The sequence below is a fragment of the Leuresthes tenuis genome, unplaced genomic scaffold (assembly GCF_036924035.1).
Source record: "Leuresthes tenuis unplaced genomic scaffold, fLeuTen1.0.hap1 SCAF_10, whole genome shotgun sequence".
In the NCBI taxonomy this organism is placed as follows: Eukaryota; Metazoa; Chordata; class Actinopteri; order Atheriniformes; family Atherinopsidae; genus Leuresthes; species Leuresthes tenuis.
The window spans coordinates 24,040,073-24,058,843 of NW_027325364.1; the positions used below are offsets into that span (position 1 = coordinate 24,040,073).

Genomic DNA, 18,771 nt, shown 5'->3' on the forward strand with positions numbered 1-18,771 from the left:
CAGAGTTTTGCACAAGGCGTGAGAATTTAACTTACCCGAAGGAGTGTACTTTTGAAATAAGGTGTATATAGCATAGGCATAATGTTGGTTATCAAATTAGAGGTCAGGTGTAGAGGTCATCTTAAAGAATTTAAAGTGCTCATAATACTTTATTATAGATAGCCATATAAGGCACATATAAGACACCAAGTCTTAACACATGTATAGCCAACCAACATTTCTCTTATTCTGCAGGAGAGTTCAATGGTGTCCTGCTTGGGGACAGAGGCTATGCATGCTGGCTGTACCTCCTCACGCCATAACCAGATCCAGGAACAAGGAGAGGGCATTCAATCATGTACATGCTAAACCAAGGGCATGGATAGAAATGATATTTGGCCAAATTAAATCCAGGTTGATTGCTTCAAGTTCTCAGGCACCATGGCTGACTTCTGACAGCTATCTTAAATTAATAGTATACTTCATATGTTGTACATTTACAACTTTTCAGGCTCAAGTCTTTTCTTGTTTGATTCCCTGCAGGTTCCAGAGCCTGAAAGGACTCAGTTTCTGCTGACACAGTGAGAGACCAATACAGGGACACAGATTTCCGTGGAAATTAGGACTCCTTTTCATAATTTAGCATTGATACAGAGGCAGTTTAAGTTAGAGCAAGTGTAAGAAGGCTAAATGAACAGAGAAAATGTATAATTTCCAAACGTTAGGTCATGGCACCCCACTGTGAATATAAATGTAGAAAGAAATTTCTGACACTTTGCATGAACCGTATAATAATGACAAGTTTCGAGTTCAAGTTGTGTTGAATTGTTTAATCATTCAAGTTTTTCAAGCTGTGGAGAGAAAACAGAATTAAATACAGTTCACACCATGACCTTCTCCTTTGTCATAATTCATACTTGCATCCCTCTCCAGTTTCATAATCTCTAGCTTGATCTTTTTTTATTTTCAGTTTCTTCTATTCCATATCTAGTTTGGTGCTCGCTATACCCAACAGAAGTTTCCGTTTGTACAGAGTTCGGACATCCTGTGATAGAGGAAATGTGCCTGTGAGCAACAAAGTATGTAGACAGTGATAGTAATGTGAAGAGTTACTTACTTCACTCTTTGATGCTGGAATTTGTGTTCCTGTTGCAACCTGCAGTAAAGTGTTTTGGTGATAATTAGGCCTATTGGTATAGAATAGGTAGACTGCAGACGCGTCTAAACCGTTTCACATTTTTAATAATTAATAGCCTGCCTGTGGCATTTCTGTGTCTACAGACACAGTTTCATCATCGAATGCCCGAGATGTGTTGGGGTCATAAAACTGCAAACAGAACCACTGTGCTAGTCACAAAGTATGATGATTCATGTTTGATTATTGGGTTATTAATAAACTGAGCAGGGCCAGTATATGTGTGAAGTACATCTCATACAGAGACAATTCAGCATGCTTTATGTAAAAGAAAATGTATAACACAAAGAAGAGAGCATAAATACATGAGAACAGTGAAATAAACATGTAACAATTGACGATGGTATGAAACTTGTATAACTTACGCATTTAGTCTGTCGCAATTGTTTGCAGCCGTTTCCCTGGCTTTATTGATCACAGCTAATTACCTTTTCTGGTGATGACACTTAAAATCCTCTCCTCATACAGCTCCATCAGCATTCTTTGTTCAGCTGCCGAGAAAATGACAGCTCTTGCCTTCCACCCACTCGTCAGGGCTTCCTACATAGCCAGGCTATGAAAGCCTCGCTTGAATTAGCCTCGATTAGATGCAGCTGACATGTCTTAGTGGAATGACTTGAGGCTTAATTGGGAGATGGCATTAGTTTAAGCGAGGCTTTCCCGATACAGCCTGGCTTTCTTTAGCTATGTTCGTGGAACACCCCTCTGGACTTCTACTAAAGTAAATCCTCTCTGAGAGAAAAAATGTAATTTAGCTGCTAAATAAACCAAAACAATAAAGTTGCTGGTTCAAAAACTGATAAAAATGGCTTCATTGGTTTCACCACAAGTGGCACCCTTTACACCCTTTGACTTTACAGTAAGGTCAAAGTGAATCCATTGTTGATATCAAAAATATTGATAAAAAAAATAAATAAATAAAAAAAAATAAATATTGATCAGTACAGCTTTTTATTTTCCTTTTACACAACACAGTCAATGATATCATAGGTTTCGGTTTGGTTCAATTACACGATGTGTGCATGTTTCACTGTGAATGAATTAAAATTGATTTGTTTTTTTCAGTTTCTAATAACTTGAAAATAGTGATGACTGGTATCAAAACTGTGTTTGTTTGTTTTTTTATGTTTTCCTGTGAAAGGTAAACCAGTAAATATGTTTAAACTTAAAGTAAAATAAGGTTTTGTTCATATGGCACATTCTAAAACCTGGCTTACAAAGTGCTTTACTGCAGAAAGACAGACAGACAGAAACAGGTAAAAACAACATTTGAAGCAATCAAAAACAGAGAAGTGGCAAAACAATGTGACTCTACTTATATTAAGTGTTGGGGTGGTTAGGAAAAACCTCAGATATTCACAGATATTCATCTTTTTTTAATCCAGCCGCCCTAATATGTACTGTTGCAAAGAAGAAAAAGCACTGTTTTATTCTTCCATCACAATAATGACGCAGAGGGAATATCCATCAGTGTAGATAGAAGATAGAAGGTGCTGAGAAAGTCCTCAGCAAAGAAGTGCATTTTTCTTTAAATGCCAAAAATGGGTGCCTCCCACAGCTGGTCACTCACTTGTTCAGCATTCTTGCTTCAGGGCTGTGTCGTGGTGATTTTTTAAAAGGATGTCTTAACATTTTTTCAAGTCTGTTGTAAAGCAATACTCACATGCCAACATGAGCCCTGAAAAAGTTATTGGTTGCGTAAATCATTCCCGCTAGGGGGTGATGTGGGTGCGAGGGATCAAAGCCACAGTCCTTATGCTGTGCAAAAATGCATCCAAACTTTACCTGATCATAAAACTACGGGGATTCACCACAGATTCAGTTCGTGGCCACTGACCAGTGTTAAAACAATCCTACTCATTTAGTGTTTATGTTTGTTAAGACAAGCTTGAAATATCTGAATGTATCCTTTCTGCACTTTTTTAGCAATGAAAATGACCAACGACTGGACACACACAACTACTGTTGTTTGAGAATGTGTCTGTACATGCACAGCAGTTCAGTCTGGACCTGTCAATCATTCCTTTAATGGCTCAGATTAATGAGCTGTAAATGCGCTTATGTGAAACCAATAATGTCCTTATCATGACTGCTATGTATAGGACTATGTCACACAGAGAGTCTCTTAGTCATTGTGTGATTTCTTCTCCATATGCCTTTGTATCTAGGACAGTTTGTCATGTGACCTGCGTGACATTCTGTTCTGCTGTGGCGAGTTTTATTTCAGCTCGACACTCTGGACACAGCAGGCCTTAGTACTGATCATCACTGCTCTGCCGTTGGCGTGTATTGAGGCGTGGGGTTGGGTGGTGGGGGCTGTCAACGGAGAATGTGATGAGCAGGCAAAGATATTCACCCTACAAAGGTGTTAAAATTGCTTTTTTTTTCTTTTTGGTGAATACAAATCCCCTCACATTCAACAACTGCTATTTCTGGCAGCTGCGGGCCATTTCTGCATGGGTTTCTGGCTGGGCCTGTTGGGCCAGACAGGCCGCGGCAGGGATTTGCCCCCCAGGGGGACTAAGCAGGGAACCTATCTGAAAACTGCTAAAAGGCTGACGTCAGAGAAAAAAGACACTCTGATTCTTCTTTGCTGAAAAAATAAATAACTAGCAATCAACTCGGGTTATTCAACCACTGTGTGATTTATCTTGTTTGGCAGACGGCTTCTATCTGCACCAAACCAGATGAGTAAACCGGATTTAGACTCAAACAGATGAATAACAAGAAACAACATGAAGCTGGAATTCTAATATTTTATTGAGGAAAACATCTTAAACCTTTTGACCCATTGGACACATAACATAACGTAGCAAAAAAGCCATTGAAGCCCGATCACAGATTCAAAAGCACTGCGACATCTGCAGTGTCTCATACATTTATAAAAATAACAATCATAAAAAATATACATACATGACGAGGATCTTTTTTCAAAGTGTAACTTTGAAAGACTGCATGAACAGATACAGATACTTGAGACAATGCATACAAAACGATGCAGAAACCCACAATCTCTAACTGACAGGCACAATCACTAGTTGACAGACATACTGGAGCTAGCTAGCTAGTCAGCTGTTAGGACTTCAATATGCCTTTACAATCCATCGACATGGACAGACATTGTGAGCAAACATATGAACAGAGCAGTAATTATCAAAATTATGCAAGACAGAGAACGAGAACAGAACGTGTTTTCAGTGAGATCATTTCTCTATCTGTTGCTGTGTTTACTCGATGCTATTCATGGTGCCAAACCTGCATCTTCATTTTTAAAAAATAAAATCACCACTGTCTTTTTCTACCTGCCATCTGGAAAAACTGTTCGGTATATAAATCTTCAAAAATGATGTGGAGTGAGTCATAAAAACCACTGATAAGTGTTGATAAAGCTATCTAACTAATGACACTCAAGTTGCAACATGAAGTCTCCCACAGCTACTTTGCAAAAATGTAGCGTTTGTCACGTTCCACTCTTTTTTATTTAGAGTAGGATTAAAACAGAGAGCAAATGCTGATTACTGAACATTTCGGTCCTCCCCAAAAAAGGAACACGCCGCAGCAAGTTGTAATTTGACCTTAACAAAGACGGTTTATAAAGTAAGGCCTGTAGCCCTGGAGAGATAAACCCCATCACCAGCTGCACCTATCTCTCCAGACTCATCACTCTCCCCTCTGGCTTTTAACCAATTTCCCTTCTTTCCCTTGTTTGCTCTCTCTCTGATTCTTTCTCTCTCTCTGTCTTCTATATCAGCGCAACATCGACATCAGCAAATTACCGTATTAAATTCTAGGGCACTCAGCTGGGCCAGCAAAGTGTTTGGCACTACGTTTTCTGAACCTGAACCTGCGGACCCCTAAGTTCAAGCTCTTCGGCAGCAGCCGACGAATTCCCTGCTAGGGTGCTACAGCAAACAGTGTCTCATCATCTGAGGTGTCTCTGCAAATATCCTACTACTGTAGGATGAAGCACGCAGACCACACACAGCAGCTCTCTGTCGGACCTAATCTTTGAATGCAGTCTTTCCTCTCTGTCTCTTATCTGCTTTTTCTTAGATGAGAAGAAAAAAAAAGAGAGAGAAGCACCACTGTACAAAATATACAGGAAATATCGTGTTTATGTTTCTTTGCTGCTGATGACCTAAAAATACTTATCCACCCCTCTCATAACAGCTACAACAGCACACAAGCAGAGAATCGCTCAGAAAAGATAAAGATTTGGATTTCCAAATATTCACATGAACAATGTAAACATTGTAACCACACACTTGACTGATACTTAAATTCAAAATCCACACCTTTTCACCCCAATACTGTCTGCACATGATTTCACATATACATTCACAAGCCTTTGGGGTGCTACTGTCTTTTGTTTGATTGCAGACAGAGTGGGGTCCCAAGGTCTGCTCATCGTTTTCACTGCCTGCTGAGAAGCAGGAGGCACTTATAAACACACATATGCCCACATATGCAAAGAGACATTACAATAGCTTCATATTTAGTTTATTCATCCCCCATCAAAATTGGGTTTTAATGTTAGAAACAATCAAAAACAAATCTTTGGTCTGTAAACAACCAGAATCGTACCCAAATGCAAGGCTGAGATGCCTAACTTAACCCTAACCCTGATTGATACCCAAACTAGTTTTATAACGGCATGTCGCCTCAGTTCTGCTGATATAAAGCTAAATGCAGAGTGCTCATTTCTGGAGCCCTGCATCACACCTTTAATTTTATCCACGGTGTGTGTTTATGTGTGTGTGTGTATTGGCATTGAGCTACAAACCCCTGAAAGCTGCGCTGAAGTAGCTGTCAGCTGCAGGACACTGATGCAGCCGTTTGGTCGGCAGCAGAGACATGCTGGCTAATCAGTTGGTGACAGACTCAATCAGTCTCTGTGACAGTTCTGCTGCTCACATTCAAGACCAAACGCAAAATTAGCATTTAGCCGATGCATCCAAGCTGCCCAAATTAGTCTTTTCCAAACCTTGTAGGCCTGGGCAGGATCATTCTGAGGCTGATGTCACAAAACATTGTGCTACTATTCACTCTGAAATATGCACTTAAAGTGAAAGCCAGCAGTTCTCGAGTTACCATACGTACTCAATGTATGACCTAAAATAGAAGCTTTAATGCAAAACATCAAACAAAGGACTCCGTTTTCTGTCAGCTGTAATGCACTCTGCAGGTATGCGGGCACAACTGTTGCGCTCACTCCTGTTTAAAAAATTCAGACTTCGCCCTCCTCCTTTCTTTGAGGCTGACTCAGTTACACGGCAGCCAGGTGGAGTACGCAGGCTGCTGGCAAGCAAACACCGGCTGTATCTGTGCTATGTAGTAGTTACTGAAGTTGCCATCTGCCACATAAGGAGCAGGTTGGTAGTAACAGGTGACGTTAGCCACGTTGGGGATGACATTCTGCTCGGCAAGCACCCGAACTGCCAGCATGGCTATGAGCCCCAAGGTCTGCCGCCTCTCGTGTCCCATCAGACACACCGTGCTCTCATTGACCACTTCGTGGAGGGTCATCAGGTAGTCGTACTTGCGGTCTTCCAGGCCAACAAAGTGGTTTTGAAGGTAGGACTCCAGCTTGCGCTGCTGCTCACCAATATCAGGGAAGTCAATGAAGAAGCGTGAGCACATGTAGCGCTGCAGGGACTTCATCTCCGACTCGGATGCAGCCTGGAAACCCCTCACCAGCAGGTGACAGTACTTCAGGAGACCCCCGCCTCGGATCTCCTCTGGGTTCCGGGTGCAGATGATCTTGTGACGTAGGTGGTCCAGGGCCTCGCTGAAGTCCCCGTACACGCTCTCACCCACGATGGTGGGGTGAAAGGTTTCAGCCATGGGGTTCTCCGAGCACTCGTAGAACAGCAGCAGGGAGTCCAGTTTGATCTGAAAGGAGTCCACGCTGAACTCAAACTGCCGCCGAAGGGAGTCCACAAACTTCAGCTCCACATTCTTCCCCCGGTTGTTGGAGAGGGAGATGAGACTCCAGCGGTCAGATTCATTGCACACCTTCACCATCTTTTGCACATAGGCTTCCTGTGCATGCGTGTGGGGGACACAGAGAGGGAGAGAAAAAGAGCATTAACATTGAATTAATAGTCTTAAAGGTGTCACCAGTAATTTAGTAGCCATTTGGATTTAGGCCTAATTTAGAGTTGTGCAAGATTTAATTCAATAGCTATTCTTGTACATATGATGGTTACATGTTCTTCAAATTTTAATGCTACTGATGCAATAGAATGTACTTATATAGTACCTATGACTGATCCCTTCTAAATTGGTTTAACTCAATCCTCTTAACCACAGAAAAGCATCCTTTTACTGTCACTAACACCAATCTAATTGCACTTTAAGCTGCACAAAATGGTGGTGACGTCGAAATGGAACAAAGGCAATCAAATCTTATGACAAATCTAAATGTAAACACCTAAAGCAGAAATAAGGAAGAGTGTTTAGTTGCTAGGGTGAGTGTACCTTTAACGTCAACGGGGTTATTTTCTCTTTATTCACACAGTCGGGTAGAAAATCCAGGAGACAGTCCAAAACTATGTCCTTCACAGTCTGGAAATCACTTTCACCTTTCATATCTGCGCAAAATATGAGGTCCAGGTCCTTGTAGCCCAGTCCGCTATCCTCGTGCAGAATGTGACTGGCTGCAGAACCGTTTAACCGAACGTCCCGGACGTGGATCTGTTTCTCCTCCATCCGACTCCGCACCACTTTGACGATCTGCCGCGGTTGCATCTCCAGAGTGGGGAAGTTTCCCCGGCCGTGGATCGGAATGGTCTCCGTTAGAATGGCGTCCAGCCGCTGCACTTGCTCCCAGCTGAGTACACTGACGTTGCTGCTGTCTGTTTCAGACACGCAGCTGGTGTTGGAGCTGCCGTCGTCGTCTGACATGGTGGGAAAAGTCCTCAGCAATTGATAAAATATTAAAAAGTTTTTTTTTTTTTTTTTACAATATAGAGACAAATAAGTGGTCGCGACTTTACGCACAGATTCTGTAAAACAAAGGTGACGATGACTTCATCCGCATAAGTACTAAGGAGTATTTGAAATGTCCCAAAGTGACTGTTAACATCTAAAAATGTTATCAAAAATATTTAAGACTAAAGACTTGTAAGTAAGAGTTGCTGCAGTGCGTTCCCGTCTGCGCAGTGAGCCTTTAGTCTGAGATCCAGCAGAGTGGTGGCGCCTCTGTGGAGCTGCTGATAGAGTTGAGGGAGAACTGCAGACAGTCAACAGAAGAACGAGCCCTAACTTTCTGCTCTCTCTCTTTGCGCCTTAAAAACGTTAGCCCCGGTCCTGTTGTCAGTGTGTCCTCACGCCGCGCATCACAGTCTTTGAAGGTCGCTGATGAACCAAGAGGGTTTGCTTTTCCGGCTGTGACTCCATCACCCAAAGGCACGCCTATGATTTTGTGAATTTGCATGAATAAGCTGCTCCTCAAGCCGCACTTTGGCGCAATCCTCCATCCGACGGTCAACCCCTGGGAGGAATCTTGTGGATTTTTACGCACAGCTCCAACATAACTTTAATTTCTCACCCCCTGCTGCCAAGAAATAATCCCGTTAATAAATTTGCGTGTGCTCCGGGAGTCGCAGCTTGCTTTCCTGGACTCTGTTTAGTTCAACACACCTCCTACGGCTTGTGATGAAGTTAACTGTTACCTGGCCACTTGACGCGCAGCAGCGCTCTGCAACAGATAGGTTTGTATGGTCTCTGGATGTCAACTGGATGTCAACCATGTCACCCCCCCCCCCCCCCCCCCTTTCAGACTGTTCGAAACTGCTCAACATGGGAATACTGTTAAAAGCAGCTTCGCGGCCTGCCTTTATCATACTCTTATAATGCTTTTAATCCTGAGACCTTAAAGTGCTCGTTCATATGAAAACTATTGAATTACATTTAAGATAACTGAATTTATTCACAAAGCCACGAATTATTTCTTGTGTTAATGATGAACTTTGTAATCAAAAGTAAACTGTAATGAAGCAAAGCATGTCATGAAAACATTAACAATAATTAGAAACGTCTGTTCTGATGTATCCAAAGTTTCACATGGTGCTGATGGCTCCACAGCTCACCTCGTGCTCCCATGCCGCCCTCTGTGGGCTGATTCTGGTCCTGAAATCACGTTTGAAGTTTAACAATGAAGCTTTTCTATTCAGTGCAAGTTTTTTCACAGACAGGAAATATTTTCTCAGTAATCTTTTAAGCCTGTGGTCTTTTAAGTCCCATTTCAGGTGGTGGGTCTCCAGCCAGCTGTAAACAACCTGTTAGACATGCAGCAAGAGCTTTAAAAGATTTTAAAGTAACATGATATTTTATGTGTGATGTCCCTCAAAAAGAAACCTATTCAGAAATATCCAATCAAAGTCATCTGACTCTAACTGGCTCAGGCAGCATATTAAGAGGGTCAGAGGTCAGATGAAATTGGAGGCTATGACCTGGGCACGGAGAGATCTGACAGACAGGGTCTGTTCTTATGGTCACTCCGTTTGGCAGGGTGAGGAGCTGCGTCACTGCAGCCACCCATAAACCACCTGTAAATTGTACTCTACCTGTACTCTGCTGCACCGTGTTAAGTCCCACACATGAGCTCTGCCTCTGCAGTACAGACCTAATTAGTTTTATTGTTCACATTCAAACATACAGATTTTTTTTAAGAACACAAAATAGTTTCACATGAAGACGAAAGAAACAGACATAGTTGAATTGCGTTGAAGTATTCATTTATCATATGTAGGTTTTGTTTTGTTTTTATACTTTGTTTTGGCATGTGAAAAACAGGTTGAACGCAGGCCTTTGAAACTGAATCCCACATCTGGAAATATACATGGAACTATTAGTCGGTTAAAATGGACCGAAAGCAGCCTTGTCAATGTGTTTCCCAGGTGTGGAGACATGGTCGTGAGGGACTGGACCCCATCCCAACCCAATGCACAGTGCAGCCACTTAATGCAAAACCAAAGCCGCTGTCACAGACAAACTGCAAGTGTAGACATACAGGACACAGAGCCATGTGGTGGTGAGTCACACCTTGTGACCCACCATGCAGAGATTGCTGAAGGACAGGGCTGAAGTTATTCTGTTATTTTTTAAAAATCAAGGATTCTTTCCCTGCTACATAAGATTTTGTTTGTTTGTTTAAACATTACAAAAAAAGAAAAAAGGAAAAGAGAAGAAAAGCTTTCCACATCCAGACGCAGCTTTCCTGCCCTGGATGCTCTGAAAAGATTCTTCCACTATTCCTCATGAAGCAATCTTTTACAATCCTACAAAGTTTGCCTCCTGGGCCTATGAAACATCTTTTGGACAGATCAGCCCAATAAAAAGATAAAGAGAAAAAGAGAGACCTGTTTTGTTTTCCAGTATCTTTGCTCTGCATGAGTTGGATTTATCTGCCATAGAATGCAACATTGTTGCTGCCTTTGAGTTTTTCTTTTTTCTCAGGTCAGGCCTTGGTCCAAGGATGGACTTATCAAACATCACTTTCATCATTAATCTCCAATATCTAATATAATCAGATCTTTATGTATTTTTACTCCTGGTGACTTTAGTACTTAAAAATATTAATTTCCACAGATAAAAACAAGATATGCAAAAGAACTAATCGTCTCTTAAGGGTTATTACTGGAAAATGCAGATCAATATAAAACATCAAATCAAATGCAGATTTTGATGCTTAAAAGATCATTAATGTGAGTGAAGTTTTTATCAGAATTTTAATAATTATAAGCAGGAATAAAAGTAAAACCTGTTTTCTTAGCAGCTCAATCATACATAGTGGTAAGAGATTCAAAATATGGTAAAATAGTGCTGAACGGTATTACGCCCCCAACAATTCTGAAATGAATAATTGTATCATTCAATATATATGTGTGTGTGTGTTCATGTATATATATATAAATACACTCAAAAATTGTCTAAAGATTTCTGTAAACATTTAAACATGAACATGTATCGAATAACAACGTGATAGCAGTTGGACAGTTTATCAGGTTGCTGTGATTAGTGCCTGCAACTTCACTCATTTTGCCAAGGAGCTGACGGTGAGTAACAGCTCACTGTTTACAGTTAAGGTCAAAATTGTTAGCTACCAAAGAGATGGAGAACATTTTCCTAAAATTATCTCCAGTATTAACGTCATTCATAGCACTTAGCAGAGTCAAACTTGCTGCATATAAATAGAAAGGGGCAATTAGGTAGGTTTTAAATGACAAAAACTATCAAAACTGAGAATCGGGGTGGTCAAAATTATTGGCTCTAATGTTAATTTTTCATGAAATTGTAGCCTATTGAAAACATTCAGTTTTCAAAGTACATCTGCATCCCATTTGACTTGAAATGCTCAATCAGTAAGCATTTAACTCTATTTAATGGACTCCAAAGAACAGAGCTGGTGGCAGTTGAAGCCTAATTTGAAAGGCACCGCTCATACAAGTCTTATATAAGTCTTCATGAAAGTAATTTTAAAAAAAACAAGCCTGGATCGCAGATAGCGGGACCATCTCAATGGTGGTGGCTGCCATTAAAAAAAAAAATTACAGTAAAAAAACAGCTGCATTGTCTCATGATTGCAAAGTAGTAAACACACTGAGATGGAAACAAATGTGTGTGTGGTCACAAGTTTGACCACACACACATTATCTGAAATTCCAAGGAAGATTGTTGAGAAGGCTCTTTGTTGTCAATGGTTTTAAAAAGAAAAAAAGTCACCCAAGGGACAGTCCATCACTTACACAGCTGTACATTAAAGCTTGAATGAATTTCACCTGTGAACCTATAAAACAGGGGGAGGAGGTTCGGAAGTCTGTGTTTTGGTCTGCTGAGACAAAACCTGAGCTATTAGCACACGGATGCTGCTTTTCTGGCTGTTTCAATCTGTTGACAGTTATAATATGTGGAAATTCGGTTCCAATCTGGGTTTTAATCAAGTTGAAGTTTTAATCAAATTACCTGAATCACACTTCCCAATTGGTCCAAAACTTTTTGGAACACAGCAGAATGAGGGTCCTGGAGTGGTCGGGGTTTGATTATTCCGACATTTACCAAGACTCACTCTCACGCCTCTCATTGAACAGTTTTGACCTTCAGTAAGCAGGTAAATAGAAAAAGAACAACAAAAATATTGCGTAACTGTTCGACGAGTGCATAGACAATTGTCCATCATATCCAGAGGCAAAGACATCTGTATGCTGCTTCTACAGCTTTCAAGTTGTCAAAAGTGGCGGATACAGCTTCAAAACATTTTATTATTGCAGATACCTTATTTTCAAATGTGTGTTACAATGCCACAAAATAACTTACAACAAAAAAGCGGCTAACTTTCAGCTGACAGATAAATAACTGTCCGTTAAAGCAGCAAAACTGCTGAGGTAACTTAATTAACCGATGACGGGCTAACTAAACTAACTGCAAAGTTAGACAATCATAACTAGATTTTTGTTCTTTTCAGTGTAGCTGCAAAGCAGGGGAGAGTTTAAACACTAGCAGCTAGGTGGCTAATTAAAAATGTCCTTGTAAATATTTTGAAATTAATCCTCAGATACTCTTTGTTGAGTGGAAAAAATGTCAGAAGGAATACTGATATTCACATAGTAGGTAAATAATATGGAAAGATAGGAGTGCCACAAAAAAGTATAAGCCAGTAAAATAATAAGAAAATAAAGGAAAATTTCTATATAATGCAAATAATTCCATCCATGCATCCATCCATTTTCTATACCCGTTTAATCTGTCGATCGGGTCATGGGGGGGCTGGAGCCTATCCCAGCGGTCTGAAAATAATTAATTTCTATATGATATTTTTTTTACATTTTTTTCCCACCTTAATTTCACTTTTGCCTTTTCTCAAAAAGGCTGTATCTGTAATTTTGCACTGGTTTTGTATTTGCTATTTCTGATTTGCTTTTGCAAATACTTTAGCCTTCGTTAGTTTCAGAACTGTTTTTGTCTTTCCTTCTCTTATTTGCCTTTTCCGTTTCACCGCTTTGTGCTCTATTTTCATTAAACAACACATCCAAGTCTTGAATCTGCAACCTCAAACATAGCAGTTAGCAGAACTAACCTCTAGGTTTTGCCTGCCATTCAGACAATAATACTTGCAAAGTCTTTGACTGCTAATGGAGGAAGAGGCTATGAAGTCTTGAGTGGGAGTTTAATGTATAATGTATATATAATTCTATAATGTAATTTAAAGTATTATGGTAACATGCAATATACGGTACAAAACGGTAATATATATGTATGTACATATATATGTGTATATATATATAGAGAGAGATATATAAAAGTATATATATATAGATAGATATATATATACATGCCTCCAATAAAAACAATTAAAGTCATCAATAATAAAAAAATTAACAATGTAAAAAGGTATCATGTATTATTATTTTATTTTTTTCTTGATATTTTGTTTAATTCAATCTCAGTGTGTGTTTTGTCATGTTTAGTTAAGTTATGGTTGAGCTTTGTTTCCTCTTTGAAATGGAAAAGAGCTTATAGGAATGTTAATTATCATTAACAACAGCCTGAAATCTGATTAGGAAAGATTTAAGTAAGCAACAACTCGTAGATTTACTGAGGGGAAACCTAATACATATAGATTAGATTCTGTATGTTCGCTGGTTCACTAAAATCTTTCAGGAGAGAGACATTAGGGTCTCTTTTTCTAAGAATTTCTGTCTCATTTGACGCTGTCCAAGAAAAGAGAATGGGGAAAGAAGCCAGAAGAACATTGAGATGTGATGAAACATTGCCTGCAAGGTGCAAAGAGTCCCAGTTGATGTGTGCAAAGTTAGCTGTGAGGATTGTATGAGATTTAAATGCAGTATCAAACTGTCAATAGAAGTACAAGCAGAAATCCTCTTTTTCTGCTGCTGGTGTGGCAAGGAGAAGAAAAGAGGACGGAATAACTGGGCAACAAATCTGATGCGAAACAGCTGCCCTCAGAAACTCAGCAGCATGACAATGGTCTCACATATGGGCATGTACTTTCTGAGACACTGGTTCGGAAAATGTGAGTGATAATGTAAGAAGAAAACAAAGATCCACTGATTGTTCTCAGCTCTCCTTACTCCTCTCTTCAGGGTCAGTTTGTCCCTGAGATATTCCCACTGCTGATGGCAGAATTAGTTCTTGTTGTGGATCAGAGGCACAGGGGCAGAAATGGGACTTCCAGCCCTATTCAGTCAAACTGCTTCTGACCCCATATGACAAAAAGCTGGGGAATCGCTCCGCTGTTAGGGAAAAGTACTGTATGGTTAGGTGGAGTCACTCCTGCACAGAGGACACCTTTATTTCAGCTTTTTTGATCCAGTAGGGATGGCATGTGTGCCGTGTGTGGTTTGGAAATATTCTGACAGAATAAAGCTGAAGGTTACAGAAGGGGTCTCATTTCACAAGAAAACTGAGGATTCATCTCACCTAATCTTCCTCATTATTTGTGATCCTGCAGCCTGCAGAACCAGATGCAGTAAAGCTGCTTAGTGCTGCTGCTAAAGCACTTGAGTTTCTGATAGATGCTACAGACATGCTGAGATCTTAGTACTGTATGTGCTTGTCTTTTGATCCAGAGGTATGACAGCGTCTCCTCCACCTGGAAGCTCAAATCACGCTGAAGCCATGCTGGAAGACATCCACATCAAACAGCCCCACTTGTTACTTTAGGGCTTTTAAAATGTGATTTTCTACTCTGTTTCATTGTAACTGCATGCCTGAGTGCACTGCGCATCTGTCATGGGTGTGTCCAGTTACTCTAACAACATGACCCGGCTGTCATTTGAGATCAAGGAATGAAAGAAAATAAATCTGTGAGACAACATCTATATTTTCTGTCTTGATTTACTTAAGGACTACTTTGTCATTTTGGGAGGACTTAGCATTTTTTCTTTCTTGCAGAGAATGCAATGAGAAGATTGACAGTACACCAACATCTTTACAGTAAATCTGAAGCTATTACAGCCAGTTACTTTAGCTTAGCATACAAACCAAGACAGCTTAGCACCAAACAACAGTGTGGTTTTAGACATCGTTGCAGACTAACCTGATTCTGTTCTTAGTAAGACCGGTGTTCTGCACCATGGTGCTTCTTTTTTTTTCTTTTCATCCTCATCCTTCATTTTCTTTTACAATGTTATGATGCATAACCATGGCAGTGTAAGAGTTGTTTGCATGTGGGAGCTGATGATTGAGCTCAAGTATGCAAAGCAGGAACAAAAGGAAGATAAATGAGGAGGCAGTTTGTTCCATTTCTTCTCTCGATCATCATAGGAAGCGTGAGATCACTGACGGATTAAACGGACAAGCTTGGCACCCTGATGAGGACGCAGCAGGAATATCAAGAAACGCCTTTTCTTTTTATTTCTATGAGACATGGCCACAAGAACAACTCTTACAGCTCTCTACTTAACTGTAGAACTTTTCGAGCAGGCAGAGAGGTCACAGTGAATGAGCAGGGATTGCAATGCTTTTTAACAACAGATGGTGTAATTTTGGACGTGTCACTGTTGTCGGGTGTCAGAGTTGACCTGAGTTACGTACTGACGCTGTGTGTGCAGATGACTTGTTGCCATGCAACAAAAACAACCCCTAATCCATTGATGATCTCCAAAGATTTCTACCACACCTCTCTCTGCTACACTAACTTTCTACAAGTTTTTTAGATTGAATTTAGTTATCTATAACAATAGCATATGTTAAATGATTCATACTGCTGCAACTTATGTGTCATTGAACTGAATTAGATTTAGTCAAATTCATACTTAAAGCATACGCAACAGTTCAGCTGCATGACTACCTTTGTTTTTCCGCTTCAGGGGTGTATCAGTGGCATGTCAACTTCGACCCTCTATTCAGCCTCAGTAGTTACAAACAATTTCAAGGATTCAATGACAATTTGACAGGTAAGGAAAACTTTTGTTTTAGTTTCTATTTGAGATTAATTTGTGTGTCTTAAATATACAAGGATGATTAGCTTGCAGCTAACAAACTGCTTGCCTTTATCTGTTTGAAATCAAGCCAATAGGGCTTTTACTGAGGGCTTGTTGGTACTACGTTTTGGCCAAGCTTGATAATGTGCTGTACTGATAATCAGCACCAGATTTGGTTTCTGTTGTACCGAGTCAGGCCAGCTCCCCTTGTTGTGGTTCCAGTCTATATGCTGATTTCGGCAAGCTGTCTAGGACCTGTTGGTGAGTTAAAGTTCTTCTCTAATAAGAAAGTAACTGCATATATCACCAAATTATCAAACTACTGTGTTAAGGCTTAAAATGAGATAAATAATAAAAGAGAGAGGCTGAACAAGAAACAGAACCATGTGTAACTGCTCAAACTGTTAAAGAGGTTGAGATGCTCAAATGGAAGTCAGAGTATAGGCCTGGGACTGAGGGCTTGATAACAGTAAACGTGCCATCAATAATGTGTATGAATGTGCCATGTTTACTGCCAATCAGCCAGGCTTGGAAAACTCACTTTTAACAGCAGGCTAATTTGTGTATTTAGACTTGTGAAGGTATTTGTTTTAGAAATAAAAATGACAAAGTTATTCCATTTCTCTCTAAATGAGCTGAATAAACATCTTATAAGAGTGGTGATTCCAAAATCACTGCCAGGGGGATGTAACCAAACTGCCAGGGGTTGTAACTAAAGTGTGGCACTGTTACTGTTGCAAAATTACTAAATGTTAGAAGTAGCAAAAACAGCTCTCTAATTTATATGATCGCATGATGTTTGATAGCATAACATTCATAACTGTGGATAAAGTCATTTGTAGAAGTTTGAGATCCACTTAAAAATAATTTACAGTTATAAGACTTGAATAGTAAATACTACTGATAAGCAGCCCGATGGGCGATGGCTGTATTTAATGAGGTTCTACCCGTTATTTTGCGTGAACTTGACACTGTCCAGACAGCAGGTTGGGAAAGTAGGAGCTGTTCCAATGTAGGAGCGTCTGGAACGTCCCTTTTTCTCCATAAACAAATTAATCCTGAAGTTATCTGCTCCATCTGGAGGACAGCCCTATGACTTTTCCATGTGCCTGGCAAGATGACTGGATGATCAGGGCTTATCCTCCACTTATTCCAAAAAGAAGACAGCACCTTCCTTAAATGCAGTGCAATGCTGCACTGATCTGTCAGGGTTTTTCCTTGCTGAAGTCTACTGCAGTGATTTCCAACCAGTGTGATCAAAGGCTCATGCAGTTGTCAGGGGGAAGCACGGAAATATGGTTGAGTAGGTTAACTAATTGAAATAAATTAAATTACTTGGTGAAAAGTATACTTCCACATAGTCCACAAGTCAGTTTTAATATCTGAACAAGATCTGTTGCTATGACGAATGCTGAAAATGCTGCAAAGAAGCTGAGAGGCTGAACACAACAAATACCGCAGCTAAAAATAATGGATAATGGTTAATAGGTGGATGAATGTAGGTAGACAGTAAGAATAAAGGATAAACGATTAACAGAAAGCAATATGTCTAATGATTAAAAGTAACTACGGAAGCTGACAGCATTCTGCTTGGATTTATTTATTCATTGCCATTATCTCAAAATCACGAGTTGATTTTTGTGTTACTTAGAGAAGAGAAAGCTTGTTTTTTTCCTGATAAAAATATTATCTATCTAGTTTTAATGAAAATTCAGTCTTTTTGTTTTCTCAAGATCACGACCTGCTATCATGTTTGTACATTTTGGTTTCTTCAATGAGCTCGAAAATGAATGGGGCTTGGTTTCAATTTTATTGTTAATTTTTGCTGTTATGACAGTTGGGGTTGATCTACATTAATGTATTAAGTCAAGGTATGAAGAATGTCTAATTTTGTTTAGTAAATGTTTGCTCTTGAGCACATAGCGGCGTCTGGGGGTGGGCGTAGATAAGAGCTTAACATACTCTGCCCTTCAGGCAATCCCACTGTTTGCGGCGTAGGGAAAAGAAACTTTACTAAACCAAACAAAAAATATATATTAACCCATTATCACAACAAAGCACTTATTGTTAGTTTGAGATAATGACATGATGAACTTGTGATTGTGAGGTTATGAAAAATTCAGGCATGGACTCTTTCTGTTTCCATAGAAGACCCTGTCCTTAAACAATACCTATAGAAACAAACAAAAACAAACAAAACATTAAAAATACAACTGTAAAAGCAAAAAGGTAAAGTTAACTATAACAGCAAAATTAGTTTACAGAGCAAAGGTTTACATTGTAGAGGGGACGTGTTGTATGCTGGACGCCATCTTGTGAGGAATGCTCTCCCATTACCTCCATTTAAGCCCATTGTTGCCTGGACAGATTTTGTATTTAGCAGAAAAGATAAGAGACGAAGAAAGAAGGAAGGAGGCTCTTAACATCTGAACCACAACAATGATCAAAAAATCTGCTAATCAACAAGCCGACATTATAACGAAATGTGATTGCTGACAAAATCTGACGTTTTTTGGCTAATTTATTAAAGTGAGCTAATTATAATGCTTCCAAATAGATTCAGTGAAATGTTTATTACATGAATCCATGTGCAGTGGATTTTAGTCAATACAAATGTTTTTTTTTTTCATACTGGCAGTGGACAGATTT

The 18,771-nt window shown here is 39.8% G+C and overlaps 1 protein-coding gene and 1 long non-coding RNA gene across 2 annotated transcripts; both read right to left on the bottom strand.

Moving 5' to 3' along the window:
• Window positions 1-794: 794 nt before the first annotated feature.
• LOC140315755 (uncharacterized) lies at window positions 795-1,245 on the bottom strand. Its single transcript, XR_011917291.1, has 2 exons — window positions 1,097-1,245; window positions 795-1,024 (listed from the first exon to the last, which is right to left on the bottom strand). It is a non-coding gene; the product is annotated as an uncharacterized lncRNA (long non-coding RNA).
• Window positions 1,246-3,916: 2,671 nt separating this feature from the next.
• On the bottom strand, window positions 3,917-8,855 carry tent5aa (terminal nucleotidyltransferase 5Aa). The gene is made up of 2 exons (XM_072394810.1): window positions 7,655-8,855; window positions 3,917-7,216 (listed from the first exon to the last, which is right to left on the bottom strand). Exons 1-2 carry the CDS (start codon window positions 8,078-8,080, stop codon window positions 6,437-6,439), a joined length of 1,206 nt encoding a protein of 401 aa, XP_072250911.1. The 5' UTR covers window positions 8,081-8,855; the 3' UTR covers window positions 3,917-6,436.
• Window positions 8,856-18,771: the final 9,916 nt, after the last annotated feature.